Source organism: Amphiura filiformis, chromosome 7 (genome assembly GCF_039555335.1).
Source record: "Amphiura filiformis chromosome 7, Afil_fr2py, whole genome shotgun sequence".
NCBI lineage: Eukaryota > Metazoa > Echinodermata > Ophiuroidea > Amphilepidida > Amphiuridae > Amphiura > Amphiura filiformis.
The window spans coordinates 47,464,373-47,483,983 of NC_092634.1; the positions used below are offsets into that span (position 1 = coordinate 47,464,373).

The 19,611-nt window shown below is 37.6% G+C and overlaps 1 protein-coding gene across 1 annotated transcript in view; it reads right to left on the minus strand.

The window, feature by feature from the left end:
* The window catches only part of LOC140157258 (utrophin-like), a 252,448-nt gene that overhangs the window by 26,886 nt on the left and 205,951 nt on the right, over window positions 1–19,611 (minus strand). Inside the window, exon 9 of the mRNA XM_072180386.1 lies at window positions 13,746–13,861. Within this exon, the coding sequence (XP_072036487.1) occupies window positions 13,746–13,861 (116 nt within the window). The remainder of the gene's footprint in view (window positions 1–13,745; window positions 13,862–19,611) is intronic.

The following is a 19,611-nucleotide window of genomic DNA, read 5'->3' on the forward strand; positions in this document are numbered from 1 at the left end:
GAAAATATTTACCTTTTTGTCAAGAAGACCTAACTTTGCTTAGAGAGAATCCACCATTGTCATTATTATCATTGTCATCACCATCACCACTGTCATCATCATCATCATCATCATCGCGACAGTGTGATTGGTTACTAACACTCACATTATATATCTACATGTAGACCAATTAAGGTTTGTAAATTGGGTTCCCCAAAATTTGGCAAGGAGGGGGTAAAGATTTTGGGCAGGCCAAGGGGGAGGGCAAGCAATTTTTGGCATGCTGTTTGCAAATTGTTCCCTCCAGGAGCCCATAATTGCTGCACCGCCCCTTATTCAAACCTGTTTCTTCATATTTATATTGACCAATCCCTGATGACTATGATTTTGTGATGTTGACTTAGAGTAGTGAGCATAGGCCAATTGCATGACTTGATTATAACCTCAAGATAAGTATTCTGCAGCATTCAAATGACAGCTAACCTAAATATTATATGCCTAAGGAGACATCTTGTGCAATATACTCAACAAATATGCTCCTTGAAAACAACATTTTGATGATCGTTGTTTTCTCGCTCAGCTTTTTTTGATCTTCTTTCCTCCCCTAAAACTTAGTAGTACTGGAGATAAACATTGAAAAATGATGCCTTCAGTGTACTTTTAGTTTTGCAGACTATCCTTTTTGCCGACAGGTTAAAAATATTTATCTTCTTGTCAAGAAGGCCTAACTTTGCTTAGAGAGAATCCACCATTGTCATCATCATCATCTTTGAAATCACACTCTTAGAAAAAAGGCTTCTTGGCTCACCTGTATGCAGAACCCTCAAGAGAAAAGGGTTCTGGAAAATTTATGGTTCTTTCTGGCCTTTCCAAAACCCTTTTCAGGTATAAAATGGTTCTTTCTGACCTTTCCAGAACCCTTTTCAGATCTGAAATGGTTTTTCTCTTCTTTGTAGAACCATTTAAGGTTTCACATACAGGACAGCTCAAGAATCATTTTAGGATCTACTTAGAACCATTTTTTCTAAAAAGTGCATGATCCTCTTGGCCATCATCATTGTCCGCTCTTTCTCCATAATTGTCAATAGGGAGTTTTCAATTTCCACGACAGATGGTTCTGCGATGGTAAAACACCAAATGTTATCATAGTTGCCACGGCGGTTGTCATATTCTTCGTGTGTTGCAGAATTTGGATGACGATGCCTTACAAAGCCGACGACGATAACGTTTGGTGTTTTACCGTCGCAGAACCATCTGTTATGGAAATTGAAAACTGCCTATGTCACTGCCACCTCCACCACAACCACTATCAATACTTCTTCTTCTTCATCATGTTCATGTTCATCATCATCATCGTCATCATCATCATCAATGCCATTGTTATCATCATTATCGTCATCTCCATCATCCTGTATGGTCTGTATTTTGTTCTTCAAGTGATCTAAATATCAGGCCCTATGTAATATAAAACAGCCATCAAATTCTGTTACCCTCACCAAGGAAACTATATTCACCTATTGCATGGTTCCGCCATATGCGAGGAGAGCTTCGATCTGGCAGCATGCATGAATAGGAATTGAACCAGTCATATAACATTGCATAAAGTTCTGTAATTCTTCCTTTCATGTCATGCCAGTTTGAGGCTCTTCTTGCATCATGAAGGAACCGTGCAATAAGCGAATAGCCTGGCCTATTTATATGACACACATATCACCACCTTTCCTACATTGTACATCCAAAAAGGCACCTCATCACCAACGATTTTTGTCACACCAAATCCCACAATACTTTTGCCGATTGTCATTTCTGGGCATTATGATTTTCTCAATGCAATTCATGTGCTCTCATTGCAGCAGTATAAACAGTTCACTTCTTCAGTTTTGATTAAGTCAATTTCTATCAGCCTTGATGTTGAAAAGTCATCATTGAGCAAACCCTACATCACCCGATCACTGTCGCTCTGTATTTTCATATCCTTTTCAATGCACATGTACAACCAAATCCCATCAAATGTCCAAATAAAATTACCATCTTAACCTGGCTTAGGATTGTGATGATTTGGACTTCAGATCTACTGTATTTTGAATGTTTACGTGTGCAAATTCCAAATTTTTACTCTCATCTCACTCCCCGAAAAGTGACTAACTTCAATAATATGGTACTTGAGTTTACTCACATCTCTACACAATTTGACACAATGTGATATTTTGACATGATGCCCATACAATGTGTCACTTACGTTCACAGAATTTCCTATGATTTCTTGCAATTCCCTGTAAAATTTTCAATTTTTTTCCACATTTTGGCAATTCCGCCATACAATTTATTGCCTTCATCCCTGGATATCATTGAGCCCTACTCATCACCTGGGCATCTGACAGAGTCAACCCATTTTCCCTCTCATCACTATAAGCTACACCATGAGGACACTAGAAAGCAAATTACACAAGAAAGCTGTCAGTTCAGTGAGTCTTAATTAGACTTGAGGTTTACTCTGGGTGAACCATAATAAAGTATCAACTGGTAAAATGGTATTACACGACGCTAATCATGTAACTAGGGTTGGCCGAGTTTATGTAAGCTTATAGGACTAAAACTAAAAGCTTTATTCTGGTAAGACTAAAAGAATGATTAATTGTCATCTTTCCCAAACTGAGACAAAGAAAAAACAAAGAATGCAAAATATTTTGGCTTTGCTTATTGGTCATCAGGATAGACAATCAATGTATTTAATTAAAAAATCTTCCTGTCTACCCTGATTGCTAACCAAAAAATGATCAATGACTAAAATTTGTTATCTGTGTGACCTAGCGCCTAAGTGAGGACAGCTCTCATGTCAAAACCACGATGCCACAACAAAACCATGGCAACGCCCGAGCAAACATAACCTGAAAACGCATAACCCAATTGACCCGGAAGTGTCTTCGCATGAGGTCAAAAGTGTTGTCTTATGGTTGCACATCAGGAAACTTTATTTTTGAATACTGAGCTTTTACCATTAACATCCTTCAATATTATTTAGGCCTACTGTTTAAATACCCAATGTTTTCAAATGTAACTTGATTTCCGTATACTTTGTGGATTTTGTGGTGCCATTTACATAAAAAATAAAGCTGATTAGCAGTCCTTGATCATGTTGCAAAAATCTGAGAATTTACTTTTCAGAACATTGTCCTCATTTTGCTTTATTGGGTCACAAACACAGAAGATATCTTACACTTCCCACAATACATTTCTTCTATTTCAATTTTGTACTGATTTCCTTTTCTATAGGCAAAATAAACAATTCTCGATCATGAGAGGTCGTGCCTTCTGCCTATGGTTGCGTCAGCATACTTTTCGTGGAACAACACGATTGCGCGATCTCAGACCGTGATGGTCAATTCTCAAAAGATGTGCTTGCTCCATAAGCATGTGGTCCCGGCGGGGTCACTCCCTGGCAGGGGGGACGCGTAGGACCGTTACCACAAGTACAAATTACCCCCTTTCGCAGTCGATTTCAAGGACAAATCATGAAATTTTACCCCCTTTTTTACTCCCAAACAAGGACAAAATGGTACTCTGAAACACCCCTATTTTTTAGATTCCAAAGACACATTTGCAATTTTGACCCTATTTCAACATTTCAAGGACGAGGCTTTTATGAATGTTTTTTTCAACCGAGAACTAATTTGATCACGGGATGACTACAAAACTAAATTTAGTCCTGTGATTTATTTATCTGGCCAACTATCCACAGGAGCGGGAGAAAATAATAAGAACCCCTTTTTTTAATTTTGCGGACATTTGTGTGATAAAACATCCCTATTTTTCCATTTTCACAGACAATTTTGTCTGCGGACAAGCTCTACAAATGACCCCTTTTTCCGTGATTTTGGTAACGATCATGCGGTCAGTATTGCAAGTTGAGTGACCCCACCGGGCATGTGGTCTGGCGTAGTACGCTTGACGCAAATATCAGTGCGTACCCATGTTGACTCTCATAATCGAAAATTAAATATCATGCCTATAGTGAAACATGGGTCGATAGTGACAAAACGTACCTTAATCAACAGAGAACATCCAGATTCTACAAAATGTGTTTTTTCCTGACTATCAACAGTACAAAGTAATTGGAGTGTTATTTAATGTAGTGAGGTGATGCGGCATGTTGCACGGGATTCTGGGAAGGGTAAGCTATCCTCTCTAGGTCACACACCAACTAAAGCTTATAAATCCAGAGTCTTGTATAACACATTCCTATTAGGTATTCTCATCTATCTAAGGTAGATAGCTATCTTTCACCATGTCATTAATCAGAGAAAACAAGGGCCCAGGATCAGGAAACCATGTCATCAGTAAGCATACTATAGGTTGGGTTAGGAGCATCCTATAGAACACAGTAGTTGATGCATGGGTTTCTATATTGACACATATCTGCCCTCTTTCGGTGACAATGCAGTATCTTCTTGGTTAATTGCTGGCATGTACTGTCTATTACTTTGGGAGCAGTCCTATTTCATACCTCCCAAAATGTATCTGCTGTGTTGCTTACTTGTAGATACAGCATTTTGACTTTGGAGCAGACTTTGGAAGCAGTACTGTATGTCCTCGAATAGTCGCCCTGGGGCGTTACATTTTCCAAAAGGGGGAATTTATTAGAGGTCATTTTTAGAATGATAATTACCCTAAAATCATTAGGTAAGCTTAAAACTCATGCTGAAAATGACGAACTATGAACTTAGGAAAGATGAACTAGAAATCGTTTTTTTAAGAGGAGAGCGTGGCCTAGCGGTTAAGGCATAGGACTGTGAAACCAAGGGTCAAGGGTTCGAATCCCAGGTCCGGCTCTTTGTGTCCTTGAGCAAGACACTTCACTCTACTTGCTTAGTGCTTCGGAGGGCACTCATGATGCAGTCATGTCTACAGTAGAATTCATCTCGACCTTTGCAGGACTTAACCCCATTAAAAGCTATTAAACCAAGATAACACTCATTGAAACAGCTCAACTGATTAAATCGGATCTTCTCTGGTTGTGCACAAGTGACTGTTTTCATGTGCGGTATCACAATAAAGCTGGTATTCATAGCTTCAGTTGGGTAACCGATTATAAAGGAAACGAAAGGAAACAATGTTATGTGTGGCTTTGTTCACGAAATCAGACAATGGCGTGCTTTTTGTAAACCAGCATTCTTGAAAATGAGCAACATAATGATTTTTGACTTAACACGGTTTGGAAATAATTTCTTCATATTTTTGGTGTTATCTGTCGTTTACATGTCCTTCCTAAAACACAAAAGTACGACCCTCTCCAAACACCTAAATTAGCTAAAAATTTAGGACATGTTACAAAACTATATTGTCTAGAATTTTAGAAGAGTACTTTTAATATTGGCCGGTTATTTTTCACACAGCGACGTTAACTAGGCAATGTACTATTACCTATAACATTAACTAAAACACCAAAGTACGAATATTTCCAAACATCTAAATTAGCTAAAAATTTAGGACATGTTAAAAACTATATTTTCTAGAACTTTAGAAGAGTACTTTTAATATTGGCCGGTTATTTTTCACACAGCGACGTTAACTAGTCATATCCCCATACTGTTAACGTAGGGCTATTTGTAAAGGTCACGCGTCAATGGGAAAGAGCACTGTGTATTGTGTATAGGAAAACGGACAGTAACTGCAGTATGTTTAAGCTGTCGGTCCTGTGTACATGCATATTTTCTCACATTAATGTAGTGTGCACGTTAAAGAACGTCACAGGCTATTCGAAAAGAGCAGGGGATCAGCCCGGTCATGTTGACTGTACTTCAAAATACACTCATCTACTCTAGGTTCCAGAGTAAAAAAAATAAGTACAGCTTGTCTGTACATGAAAAGTGCGACAATACTCATACATATGAGGGAGGCACTTACAAGGAAGAAGAAGAAGAAGAAGTTCACGTCAGGGTTTATGATCAGACTTTCGCCAAGTATCAATAGTTGTTCGCTTATGTGTGAGCACCTTGGTAAGCTTACTACTACACATGGAAATATTTGCATTTTTGGTTGAAAAAAAATGGTGTGGAGTTTAATTGAAGGGGGCAACAATTCAAGGATATACAGCATCTGTTTTAGAAGTTTATTTAAAGATAAGGCATTTTTACTTGTAAGAGCAGATATAGTTCTAGTATTTTTGCTTTTGATGAGTAAAATTAACAACTTAAAAAAGGGCAGAATTTGGTGGATGACAGAATCTGACACATTTAGATGCAAATATATTGGATGCAGTCCAGTGTTTCTGATAGCAATTGTGATAGTGATAACATCTCAAAATATTGCAGCTATGCAGTATGATAAACTTGTACAGGTTGGCAGAGTGCCTCTCCCAGGATAAACCAACATGACATTATAACGCTGCAAAATCCTTGTCAAAAAACGCATCGTCTTATAAGATTATACACCTGTCTCATCAAAATACAAGCAACATTCAAGCCATTTTACATCATCGTCTTAGTACCTCAAGGAAAATTATCTCCTCCGTTCATCACACGAGCAACCGTGAGCACGCAACCTGCTCGCGTGAACACATCACTGCCTCAAGAGGCACGTATGGCATTGACACGTTTCCACTCATTTAGGCACATGATGCCAGCCTACATTACAACACCTTGCCTGCTTACTACCATAAGTATGCCATGCACTCGTACATGCTCATCTATCAGGGGCATAGTTCTTTAACCCTAATACATTTGTACATACATTGAATGACCGTAGAAAATTTTGGTACAAAAACTCATACTCAGCAACTTGAGGTCAAATTTTACATTATGGTTGTTTAATTGATGTTAATGTACTATGCCATTGGGATGAGGCTATTGTGGTCCATAGTAAAGATGCGCTACCCAAATTGTCTGTGTTAATCTCAAGAACCACTGTATCAATACTAGGCATGTTTGTACTCATTTAAATGCATTTTTCAAATACAAATTTCAAATAAGATCATTAAGATGATGAATTCTGAAATTTTTGTAACAAAATAACATGTGGTTACATTCTCAATAGAAGGTTAAATTTGTGATGCAATTCATAACTTCTAAAACATGAATTGTTAGTTATGGTGTTTTCAAAACATGGCTCCAAGCAGATAGACTCTCTAACAGGATTAGTGTTAAATTGAACACTGAAGTTAAGATTTGTATCCCCAAGTCTTGTTGGAGACTAAATGACACAGGTGATAAAATGACAACTTTCAGGTGGTTTCTCTTTTGTTAGGAATGGATGTATTTCAATATTATGTAGCTCAATTTGAGCAAAGATAAATAACTTCATATATATATACATGAATAATGAATAAATTGCATTCACCAACATCATTTTGTGTATATACATTACGGTCAGGACAGCATTTGTTTCTGGTTTGCTTCTTAATTATAAACACATCAAAAGAAATAAGTCCCCCTCTGAAAAGGTCGTCATAACATTGCAAGGTTTCGTTTTGTACCAATAAAACTAACTTTGAAATAATTATATGACTGTTTACTAAGTGCTCTGTGAAAATGAGAGATTTCCATGGCTTCAGGGCTGAATGAGCCTAAATTGAAGGCAAAAACTGCCCTTTTCAAAAGTCACAAAGTAGGCCTATGCTTGTCACAAAAGTTGATTCATGGCTTGTTACTAATGGAAAACCCCATGTGTTTGAGTGCAGTTTTAAATCCTCACCAAGTGAACATTTACTGTAATGTGTATCGATTCTTGATCATTCAGCCATGCAAATCCCCTTGGTGCAGAGTTCAGCACAGTGAGTTGTAAGATGGCCAGTTCCAATCCTTGTCACAATACGCCTTGCCGTTAACAAGCATAGGCCTACTTTGTGACTTTTGAAAAGGGCAGTTTTTGTCTTCAATTTGGGTTCATTCAGCCATGAAGTCATGGCCATCTGTCATTTTCACAAAACACTTAGTAAACAATCATATAATTATTTCTAAGTAAGTTTTATTGGTACAAAATTTTACTTTACAATGTTATGACGAAATTTTCAAAGGGGGACTTATTTCTTTTGATGTGTTTTATATTCTTGCTTTCTAGAAAATGAAACATTGCAAGGACCTGATTAATAACCTCTGGCAATTTGCAAATTGTTTGTGTCTCATTTTGATATTGAAATGTGTCTGTGAGACCAACACTATTCCACTGATATAACATACTGTTGAAACTATCAACCAAAATATCTTGTCATCCACCAACATACATGATATATTGCATTTAAGGGCTCGGATAGCGACATTATATATTTTTTGTGGGACATGAAAGCACATCAGACATATAAAATTGCATTTTGAATACGAGTATTAAAATGTCCTTCTTCTGATATTAAATAATTTTGATTTTTGAAATTTGAAATTTGCGATATCATAATACACATTTTATGGTATATGATTAAAAATTGATATTTTTGAAATTAACAGCCCTCAAAGTAAATTGTATAAATGTAATAATATGTACTTAAAGTGTATGTAGCTGGGATGAAAAGCCATCCATCATATGAAAATTTTGACCTTTCGAATTGAAGATATAGATTTGTTTCCCCAAAACACCAAAAAAAAAGGTCTTGGGGGGGAAAAAATGCGTATCTTCAATATTAAAAGTCAAAATTTTCATTTGATGGTTAGCTTTTCATCCCAGCAACATACACTTTAAGTTCATATCATTAAGTTTAATTCGAGGACTGTTAAATATCAAAATAATAATTTGCCATAGAATGTGTATCATATTGCAAATTTCATAAAATCAAAATTATTTGATATCAGGACATTCCTCGTATTCAAAATGCAATTTGATATGTCTGATGTGCTCTCATGTCCCACAAAAAGTACTGTGCAAACATTGCTTTCCGATTCGTTAACCCTAAGCCTAAGCCTAATTTGGCACAACTAAATTACATTTCTATTCCAACCACAAATAAAATTCCATTTGTTTTTGCAGTTAAATCAATATGATCACCCCTTCCTCTAAAACCTGCATAAGCACAGATCAATATGGTCACCACTTACTCTAACGCCCAAACAATTACAGAACTGATCACACAGTACTAAATTACTATTAAACTGTAAAGCAAGTGCCATTTCATTTTAAATGTCACCTCTGATATCATAAAAAATCCATTTGTGTGGCACTAAACCATATGTGAAATTGACTGCCTCCATCCTATAAACCTGTGAGCTCCTGTGCAACATTTTCAATTAATATATCTTTTTATTGTAATCAATTGTGGTGCGGAGGACATGGGGAAATTCCCCCAGTTAGAACTCTTACCCCGCCCCAGTAAAACCCAAAATTACTGAAATGTCCATTTTTTGCAGCAATTTTGAGCAAAATTTGTTGATCCCCCAATTTCACTTTTTACCCCACTACCCCCTCCCCCTGAAAATAATTCCTGGTGCCCACTGATTGTAATTAAAATATCAAACAAAATAATCAGGTTTTAGTAAACTATGTACCAGCACTAACAGCTACCACATCACAATAATGTTCACCGTATTTGGTCACAAAAGTTCAATGTAATAAATTGTGGTAGATTATAATTACTTCTGAATTCAAGTCAATTATAGGAGACACTAGAAGCCAAAATGGTCTCATTTTAAATGCTAAGTTTCAATAATGCTCATTCAATAATGAAAGCTAACAAGTTGAATTCATATTGTGGGTATGAGTTTTAGTACTCAACACATTCCAAGGTCATTCTAGGAACATACAAAGCATATTGAGGTTATGGAACTTAGCCCAGAGAGATTGACATGTTTGAGATTATCATGTAGACCGATTATGAAGACCATAATAGCCATGTTCAGACAGTCATAAAATCCTCGAGGATTGGTGTGCTCGAGAATTGCCCTTCCTAAGTCAATTCCTGACTGTGTGTCCACAAGACATCATCCAAGACTCTAATCCTTGAGTTTTGCGATACCTGATGATGTCAGCTATGGAATTACATACAACCACAAGCAGGGGCATAGCCAGCTTTCTTGGTCAGGGGGGCAAAATAAAATTTGGGGGCACAGGCGAAAAAAATTGCAGTTGCATCATACAATACATAGAGACTTTATGTCTTGAGCTTCCGAAAAGGGCCTTATAGGGATGATGTGCGACGTAGCTTGAAAAAAAATGGTATTTTACACTATTTTCACCCATTATTCGGCTAAAAAAGTGCTTTATTGTTACAATGTGCGCGCGTAGTGCGGAAAATTTTTATATTTTACACTATTTTGGCCCTGAATTTTGCTAGAAAAGGGCTCCTTGCCCTTTTTCTTTTCCTTTGCCCTCCTGATTTTCTCTTGCATTTTTTGTTCAGAGGGGCACTTTTTCTTTCATTTTTTTTCTGATCACACAGTAAATTACTAACTGTATAAAGCAAGTGCCATTTCATTTTAAATGCCACCTCTGATATCATAAAAAATCCATTTGTGTGGCACTAAACCATATGTGAAATTGACTGCCTCCATCCTATAAACCTGTGAGCTCCTGTGCAACATTTTCAATTAATATATCTTTTTATTGTAATCAATTGTGGTGCGGAGGACATGGGGGAAATTCCCCCCAGTTAGAACTCTTACCCCCGGCCCCAGTAAAAACCCAAAATTACGAAATGTCCATTTTTTGCAGCGATTTTGAGCAAAATTTGTTGATCCCCCAATTTCACTTTTTACCCCACTACCCCCTCCCCCTGAAAATAATTCCTGGTGCCCACTGATTGTAATTAAAATATCAAACAAAATAATCAGGTTTTAGTAAACTATGTACCAGCACTAACAGCTACCACATCACAATAATGTTCACCGTATTTGGTCACAAAAGTTCAATGTAATAAATTGTGGTAGATTATAATTACTTCTGAATTCAAGTCAATTGTAGGAGACACTAGAAGCCAAAATGGTCTCATTTTAAATGCTAAGTTTCAATAATGCTCATTCAATAATGAAAGCTAACAAGTTGAATTCATATTGTGGGTATGAGTTTTAGTACTCAACACATTCCAAGGTCATTCTAGGAACATACAAAGCATATTGAGGTTATGGAACTTAGCCCAGAGAGATTGACATGTTTGAGATTATCATGTAGACCGATTATGAAGACCATAATAGCCATGTTCAGACAGTCATAAAATCCTCGAGGATTGGTGTGCTCGAGAATTGCCCTTCCTAAGTCAATTCCTGACTGTGTGTCCACAAGACATCATCCAAGACTCTAATCCTTGAGTTTTGCGATACCTGATGATGTCAGCTATGGAATTACATACAACCACAAGCAGGGGCATAGCCAGCTTTCTTGGTCAGGGGGGGCAAAATAAAATTTGGGGGCCACAGACGAAAAAAATTGCAGTTGCATCATACAATACATAGAGACTGTATGTCTTCGAGCTTCCCGAAAAGGGCCTTATAGGGAAGATGTGAGCCCGTAGCGCGCAAAAACTGGTATTTTACACTATTTTCACCCATTATCCGGCTAAAAGAGGGCTTTATTGTTACAATGTGCGCACAGAAAAGCGGAAAATTTTATATTTTACACTATTTTGGCCCTGAATTTTGCTAGAAAAGGGCTCCTTGCCTTTTTCTTTTCCTTTGCCCTCCTGATTTTCTCTTGCATTTTTTGTCAGAGGGGCACTTTTTCTTTCATTTTTTTTCATTTAAAGCTCGGCATTAGCACTTGAGGATTGCTTGGGGTTCACTTACGGAAACTGTGATAGCCCCTAGATTTCTTGGGGATAAATTGGAGGACAAACTTAGGGACCTGAATCTTGCAAGATAGTTCATACAGTTTTTGCTCAAGAACAGGAATTCTTAAGCGAAAATCTCTCTGTGTGGACGCACCAAATGGGAGACTGATTCTAGACGACCATAGTGTAAACATGGCTGGTTAATATAAAGTGACATTTCAATAGTGGTGTTTTCTGATGTCACTTTTGATTTGAAAAATCGTCGTTTAGTTTGCGTTACAGACGTGACCTGTATCAATGCATTGGATCACGGAACTGTTACAGACCAAGAGAATCTAAGTAAATATGACTAGCAATTACGACGGTAATTAGATGTTCATCGGGATGAGTCTTAAATTTAATTAATACTTAAAATGTCATTGGATACAGGATGTATATAGACCCTATTGAATAAACTCAACCGGAATGGTATAACAATTGAAATGGCATGTTGGTTCTTAGTTCTAAGTGAGAGAGGGGCAGGTCTCTAGTTCGATTCCACAGCCATTCATACCTATCACCTGTTTTATTGTATTATCATGCGAATTGCCCTGTGGTACCTTATGGAGGGAAGAATTTTATTTATGTGAGGACAAGTGATGTACTACTATTTGATAAGGTCTATTAGGGTCACACTTTATATGAAGCCTATTAGGCAAAGCAGAATAATTAAAAAATTGATATTAGAAAACATTTCCTTTGCTTGAGTTACTTTCTGAATCTCTGCACATTTTCATTATTGGTACCATTAGACTTATTGGCTCAGATTGAGCCACATATCCATGGCTCAGCGGCACAAAGACATAAGTCTGTTTGTGGCCATAGAAAATAAGTCTGTTTGTGGCCATAGACATAAATCTGTTTGTGGCCATATAAACTCAGGCCTGAGCGATCAGGATGCAACACTGAATATGGCACCTAATGGACATACGGTGTTATGCCACTGGGTCCTGCCTTATCTTAATCAATCATTCTTATGGAAGCTAAGGGATATACATCCTTGTGTCACTGAGCTCTGAGCTATCAGGATGCAATAATTCACATGGCAGCTAATGGACATACATCTTTGTGTTACTGGGCCCTGTGCTATCAGGATGCAATCATTCACATGGCAGCTAATGGACATACATCTTTGTGCCTCTGAGCCATATAGGCTATCAAGATCGATCAATCCTATGACAGCTAATAGACACACATCTCCCTGGTCCTGAGCCCTTGTGCTATCAGGATGCAATCATTCACATGACAACTAATGGACATACATCTTTGTGCTGCTGAGCCCAGTGCTATCAGGATGCAATCATTCACATGGCAGCTAATGGACATACGTCTTTGTGCCACTGAGTTATATAGGCTATCTAAATAAATCATTCCTATAGCAACACATGGATGTATGACTTTGTGATCCTGATTCATCAATTCACCACTACATACCATGAATGTACATAAGTCTAATCATAAACATGAATGACCTGACCAGGTTAGTGTCAAGACAATAGATGGTAACAATAACCCAGGGGCGAGATCCCGGGCGAGATGCAACAGGCATTATTCCTAACTTTAATCATCTGTCTTATCTTCTGGATGCAGTATCTACTCACAAGGTCACTTTGCAGAAATGGGGCTACCTACCAGAAGGACAAAACACTACCTGTGAGTGTGGAACTGTTCCACAGACTATGGAACACCTGTTGGTCTATCCACAGATGGGGCAAAACTGCACACGAGAACCTAGCTGAATTCAATGATTCTGCTTGTCACTGCGTCAACTATTGGCTCGGGCGCATTTGACCATGCGCTTGGACACGCTAAGAAGAAGAAGATCTATGGTACTCATGTACAAATCTGCTCATGCTCTGACTAAGTTTATACTCGGATGCTTAGGGATGAGCAAATCGATTTTGACCACTGAAGCAGAGAGCTTTATCCAATGCAAGAAAGTGCTCCTCCTAATTGGTAAATAATACATTCGCTCATCGTTCAGTAACCAAGTGTAAATTCAGCTATATTTGGTCCATTTCATCCTACTTGTACCACTAAGCCTTACCTTCTGGATCTAGGAGCCGCTCCACTGCAAGATGCTCATGTGCCACTCTGAATGCATGCTCTAGTCTGGCTTCTGGCTGCTCCTTAGATATAGTATTAAAATCAAATAGGTCAGGTCTGCAAAGAAGAAACAAAAATGATATGTTAATGATTAGGCCTACTATTTTATTAGGAAATCAAAGAGATTATACATTGATTCGCTTCAATTTCAGTCGTGACGTTAATACTTGAAATTGCCCTTGAACGCATGTGAGTAAGCGCTGCACAATTAACTTTACACACATGATTTGACATGCTACCAGCGAGCAGTGGCGTGCGCAGCACATTGAAAGTGGTGGGGCCAGGTTGTTCAGTTCCCCCGAATAGAGTCCGATTAGGAGCAAATTTGGACGTTTTTAACGTTTTTTCTTTATTTCTCCCGAATAACCAACAAGAGTGGGGGCCATGGCCCCCTGCCCCCCCCCCCTTTGCGCACGCCACTGCCAGCGAGATACGCACACACGTCACTGCCAAACTTGAAATGAACAAATTATAGACCAAAAGAGTCCCCACTCTGATTTGCTCACTGCGGTCGGCCATCTTGGTTTGTATAATGCATGGAAACAAAAACAATGTACCTCCATCATCTATTTAATATCTCAAGCACAATATCACACAAAAACTTGCATCTCTGGTTTATCTTAAGTGTAAGAGAGCACAAAATACTAATAGGATTAGAGTTAGGGTTAGGGTTAGGATTAAGGCTAGGATTTACAGTTAGGGTTAGGATTAGGGTTAGGATTTAGGGTTAGGGTAAGGGTTAGGGTTAAGGTAGGATTAGGGTTAGGGTTAGGGTTAGGATTAGGATTAGAGTTGTGATTTGTTTGGTATTCTCTTACACGAAGGATACACCGTATTGTTTTTAGCCGCTATTGTGCATCTATCGGCTCACATAACATGCGACATTTGGCGTAAAACAACTCAGAGATAATGATGTCGCCTAGGTGTTATTTGAGATGATAGATGCACGACAGCGGCTACAACAATACCTTTATTCTCTAATTAACCAACTGATATAAGATATAAAAACAGGTCCTTTCATTCATAACATATAAAAATCTAAAAAATGTATGATACCTGTAGCATTTTTGCAGTAAATAACATTGCAAATACTAATCTAACCAAAATCAGACCTATGTGACATTGCAGCATTGGGAATAAGACTGATATATCCCATGCATGTTACACAAAGACAAAACCTAAATAAATGTTACATTTCTTCCTGTTGTTCACGCTGTCTTTTCAAATGCCATCACGCAATTCACAAATACTTCACCTAACCTTCATGTTACACTTATGATTTTCCTACCAATTCCAAAATACGGAAATAAATAACTCCCCGGGCAATTCATCTCTACCTCGATCTACACCAAGGCTTTCATACATCAGTCATTTTGACAAGATCTCAATCAATTCAATATCTGTGTAAGAGACTGTATCTTCCTTGTTCAAGAACAAATAAACAAACCTTAGGAACAGAGCCATCTTCAGGGGGTGAGTGTCATGACTTTAGTGAACTTGGCACAACACTTGCTGATCCGTAAAATAAATATGGGTAATGCAAGCAGTATGTAAGCTTTCTTCTGCTTGATAGTAATGGTGCACTTCCAGCGAGAATCAGCACATTGACAGCGCATAGCAACATCTCTTTAGGGCCTTTGTAATGCTATGCAATATTTTGACAATGTTTTGGCATGGGGATTTTTCCAGTATGGGGCACATTGAACACAAATTAACACTGAGAATTACACAATGGTTGTATCACGCTCTCTCCAGGGCTTGAAATTACTATGCCATAGTTTCAAAATATCTCACAGAACATGCCTGGTATAAAGTTCTTATACTCTATAGCCTAAACATACAACAGTCAATATGACATAATTTTGATTTTGCATTTTCCCAATGAAAGATGACACATTTGGAGGGTTTGCACTATTGTTCACAGAGCCCATAAACTAATGTCATACGGACATTTTGGCTGGTGCCCTTAGGCCAAAAAAACAATTGTTTGTTTGTCCTCAACAGCTTTGAAAGAGGACGTGCGGGCGGGCGGACTTTTTTTTTTTAAATTTTTTTTTCGAATTTGACGCATTCCTGGACCTAGCTAGAGCTAAATGCTACAATCATTCATTGTGACTTCAAAAAAACCAACATATTGTTTCGTTAATATGCAGTTAGTTATAATTTGTGTTCATGTCATAGTCTTTTAATGATTTCAAAGTTATAACTTTGCATATTGAAGACACAAAATGTTTTGGGGGGGCTTTTTTAATTTTCAACAATGAAAGATCTAAATAAAAATACTCAAAATCTGAAAAAATTTGAATTTTACTTATTTTATATAAAAAAAAAATTATTGAAAAAAAAATATTGGTCAGGCCTTAATCTGAGGAGCGGGCGGTGGAGGACAAACAAACAACTTTTTTTTTTTGCCCTTATTTGGAATCTTCATGATGTGTTAATGAAATACTAAGGGCAGACGATGACTGATACCTTTACATGAAAAAAAACCCACAACATGTAGGGTCTTTGACAAAGAAAGTTTCCTATTGCTTAAACCGAAATTTTTATGTTTTATAGACATGAAGGTGAAAAAGTAACGACAGGGCATGCAGTTTTTCACTGTCGTTTTTCACATTCGTTTTGAAAATGTCAAAATCATCGTAAACACTGATCTCTTTCACCAATGTTCTACATCGCTCCATAACCAATTCACTCAATGTATTCAATAATTTGTAAAAGTGAAGGATAAGTTAATAAAATTGTCATTAGGTGTATTTCACATGAAAATAACATGGCAAAAAGGAAGAAACCGGCAGTGTTGATTAAAATACGAAGCTCCATGCAATTGCAAACTTCTCCAACACTGACTACCATTTATTAGGTCATGTTCAGTCTTATCACTGGCATGGTATGTTAGCTAGCACACCTATATATGTTTCAAAAATGCACAAATCATATTTTCAATGATTTTAAAATATTTTAATTTAGCGATGCCTGTGTTAATTTTCACACTGTTAATTTGATTTGCAATATTCACATAACATGCCTAACATACCCCTCAAAATTTCTTGTTTCCCTTATTCCTCGTCGCTGTGTCTAGAAACACTCCGGAACCAAATGTGCAAATTACACATTCTCAAAATCACATCCTATGTTTATCACAGTCGCAAGTAGTCCCTATGGCCCCCGGTCACGAAACACAACATGATTGTCGCATACCACAGGGCTTAGCTCATGTTATTTGGACTAATCATCCCCTTGGAGGGGTTTGCTTGTTTCAGTAGATGGAGCCTTGTATGTTCTTCAACATCAAGTTCAAGTTTGGATTGTGCTATTCCATTTAAAATCCACACTACCTCTGTGGAAGATTTAGCTAGAGTCTTCCACAGAGGGAGTATGAGTTTTGAATAGAATGGACAATTAGGTAACTTCCATTTGAAATACTCACTCCAGTTGTGGAAGATAGATAAAGCCATAATACAGGGGAGTATGAGTTTCAAAATGATTAAATCATACCAATTACATTTGAAAAACATTTTGAAAATATCTTCCACAGGGGTAGTGTGGGTTTCAACTGGAATAGCCCATTTTGGCAATTCCATCCACATCTTATCATCATCATTCTTCCACGTATCCGAATGGAGACTTTGGTTACTGGTGTTCAAGCATTTTTCTCACTATATGCAAGAAAATCTCCGAGCCCAAAATATGTTTTGGCGTATTATCTTGCTTTACTTTTTATTCATCGTCATTCATATTACACTACTCAATTTTCACAAATCAGTAACTCACAACACTGATTTGAATTATTTCTGCAAATTAATGAATGAAATTACACTCATCTGATTAACAATGTTGAAGTTGTTTTTGAAAAATACTAATAAATATGTCTTACATGACAGGATGACAAAATGAGCTCCCTGCAAAACATATAAAGATGGCAAGTTTGGGAACAATGCAACAGTAGACATGATCATGCCTTTATCCTCCTAGTTTCAAGTCCATTTCTACCATGTTTCGAGATTCCATGTGCAAATTAGCTACTTAATATGCCTAACTATGCAAATATTCTGCAATAGAATGATACAGCATTGTAACTCATCATGCTTTATCACCCTACCAAATTTCAAGGTGCCCTTAGAAAAAATGTGTCCATAAACCTAGGACAGAAAAGATGAAAAATAGTGTCGGATCAGCTATAGTTTCCTCTCTGACAGGGACTGACTTCTCCAGCCTCATGCTTCCTGGAATTGCTAACCTACATCAACCCATCCTATCATCTTATCTCCCGTCACTTTAAAAGGGTTTTTTTAACATTCAGGACTTGTTTTATCTATAAGATCAAGATTTTGTTGGAAGTCAACACTCAGCAATGATTTTAGAAACAAGTAAACCTAAACTATAAAGTATACTATCCAGTCAACTGTACAGTCCACTGTACATCAGGTCTGTCAACTCTCACGCATTGGCCGTGAGTCTCACGCATTGGGTCACTTTCTCATGGTCTCACGCCAAGGTAGTATAATCTCACGCCTAGGTAGTAAATCTCACACAAAAGCTGGAAAATGAGTAAAATCTCACGCATCGTCATGAATAATTTGTTGCTCCTACCCCCTCCCCCGCTTTTCACATTCTCGAGCGCCGTGGCTCAAATAATCATGGTACAAAATGAACATTGGAGTCGGCAAATCCTGGTACGCCTCTGTCTCATGCCAAGCAATTCCAAAAAGTTGACAGCCCTGCTGTACACCAATGTTATGAATTGAATCTATCTTCTACACATGTACCATCTTACAAATCACACTGCAGACCTGTGAAAGTAATACCACATGTGCCACCAGATGATATCACTTCCGAGCAGTTAACCTATGTTTTATCTTGTCTCAGCAGAGCATCATGATCTATATTTGATTTACCTATGACAAATATAGGTCTCAATGCCACTGTGGTCATCAGAAATAGACTCCACAATAATACTCTACAGTGTTTTCTTTGCAGATAGCATGAACTTTGTCAAAGATGATCTATATCATTTTCATTTTTTCTTTGAAATATGCATCAAAATTCAATAGTGCACATGTTGAATACATTAAGGCTATTGCTATTGGATCACTTTCTTTGAAATAACAAATGTATGTTTTTCTTGTCTGTAATATGGAAATCAGAGTGCTCTATAGAGGCTTTGCATGTGACGTATCATCCCATAAATATGGCGGACTACTCAAATGCATTCAACAAAAGCATGATTGCAATCTACTGTGACAGTTCGTCTCACATACATAACCCTGCACTGCGATCAAATAGGTTGATGACAACATTTGATTGAATGGACTGCACTCCGCCATAACTACGGAGAAGGATGGTACAAATCCTTTGTTTGGAGCCAATCGATAAAATGATGCAGGGCCTCTATTGGACTTTTCAAATTGAAATCCATAGTCATAACCTTAATCTCCTACACAGGGTGTAGATTTCAAATGGAGTCACTCATTCAGGTAACTCTATTTGCAATTCTCACTACTTGTGTGGAAGATTAAGATCATGTCTTCCATAGGGGTGTGTGGATTTTAAGTGGAATAGCCCAGTGTCATCCTTTATATTCGCCAGCGAAGTGTTAGGTGTAATCCGCATATCACTATGTCAACTGGATCACGCTTTTGAGTTCTGCACCTCGATCGAAATGATCACAACACAAAGTCTATGACATGTACTACCAATTCCAAGATGTGTATGATCCAGTTACCAGAGAGTTATGTAACCACTTTGCTGACGAATACCACTAAGTCTAGAAAGTAGTTTCAAATTGTGTGTACATTGCCCATTGC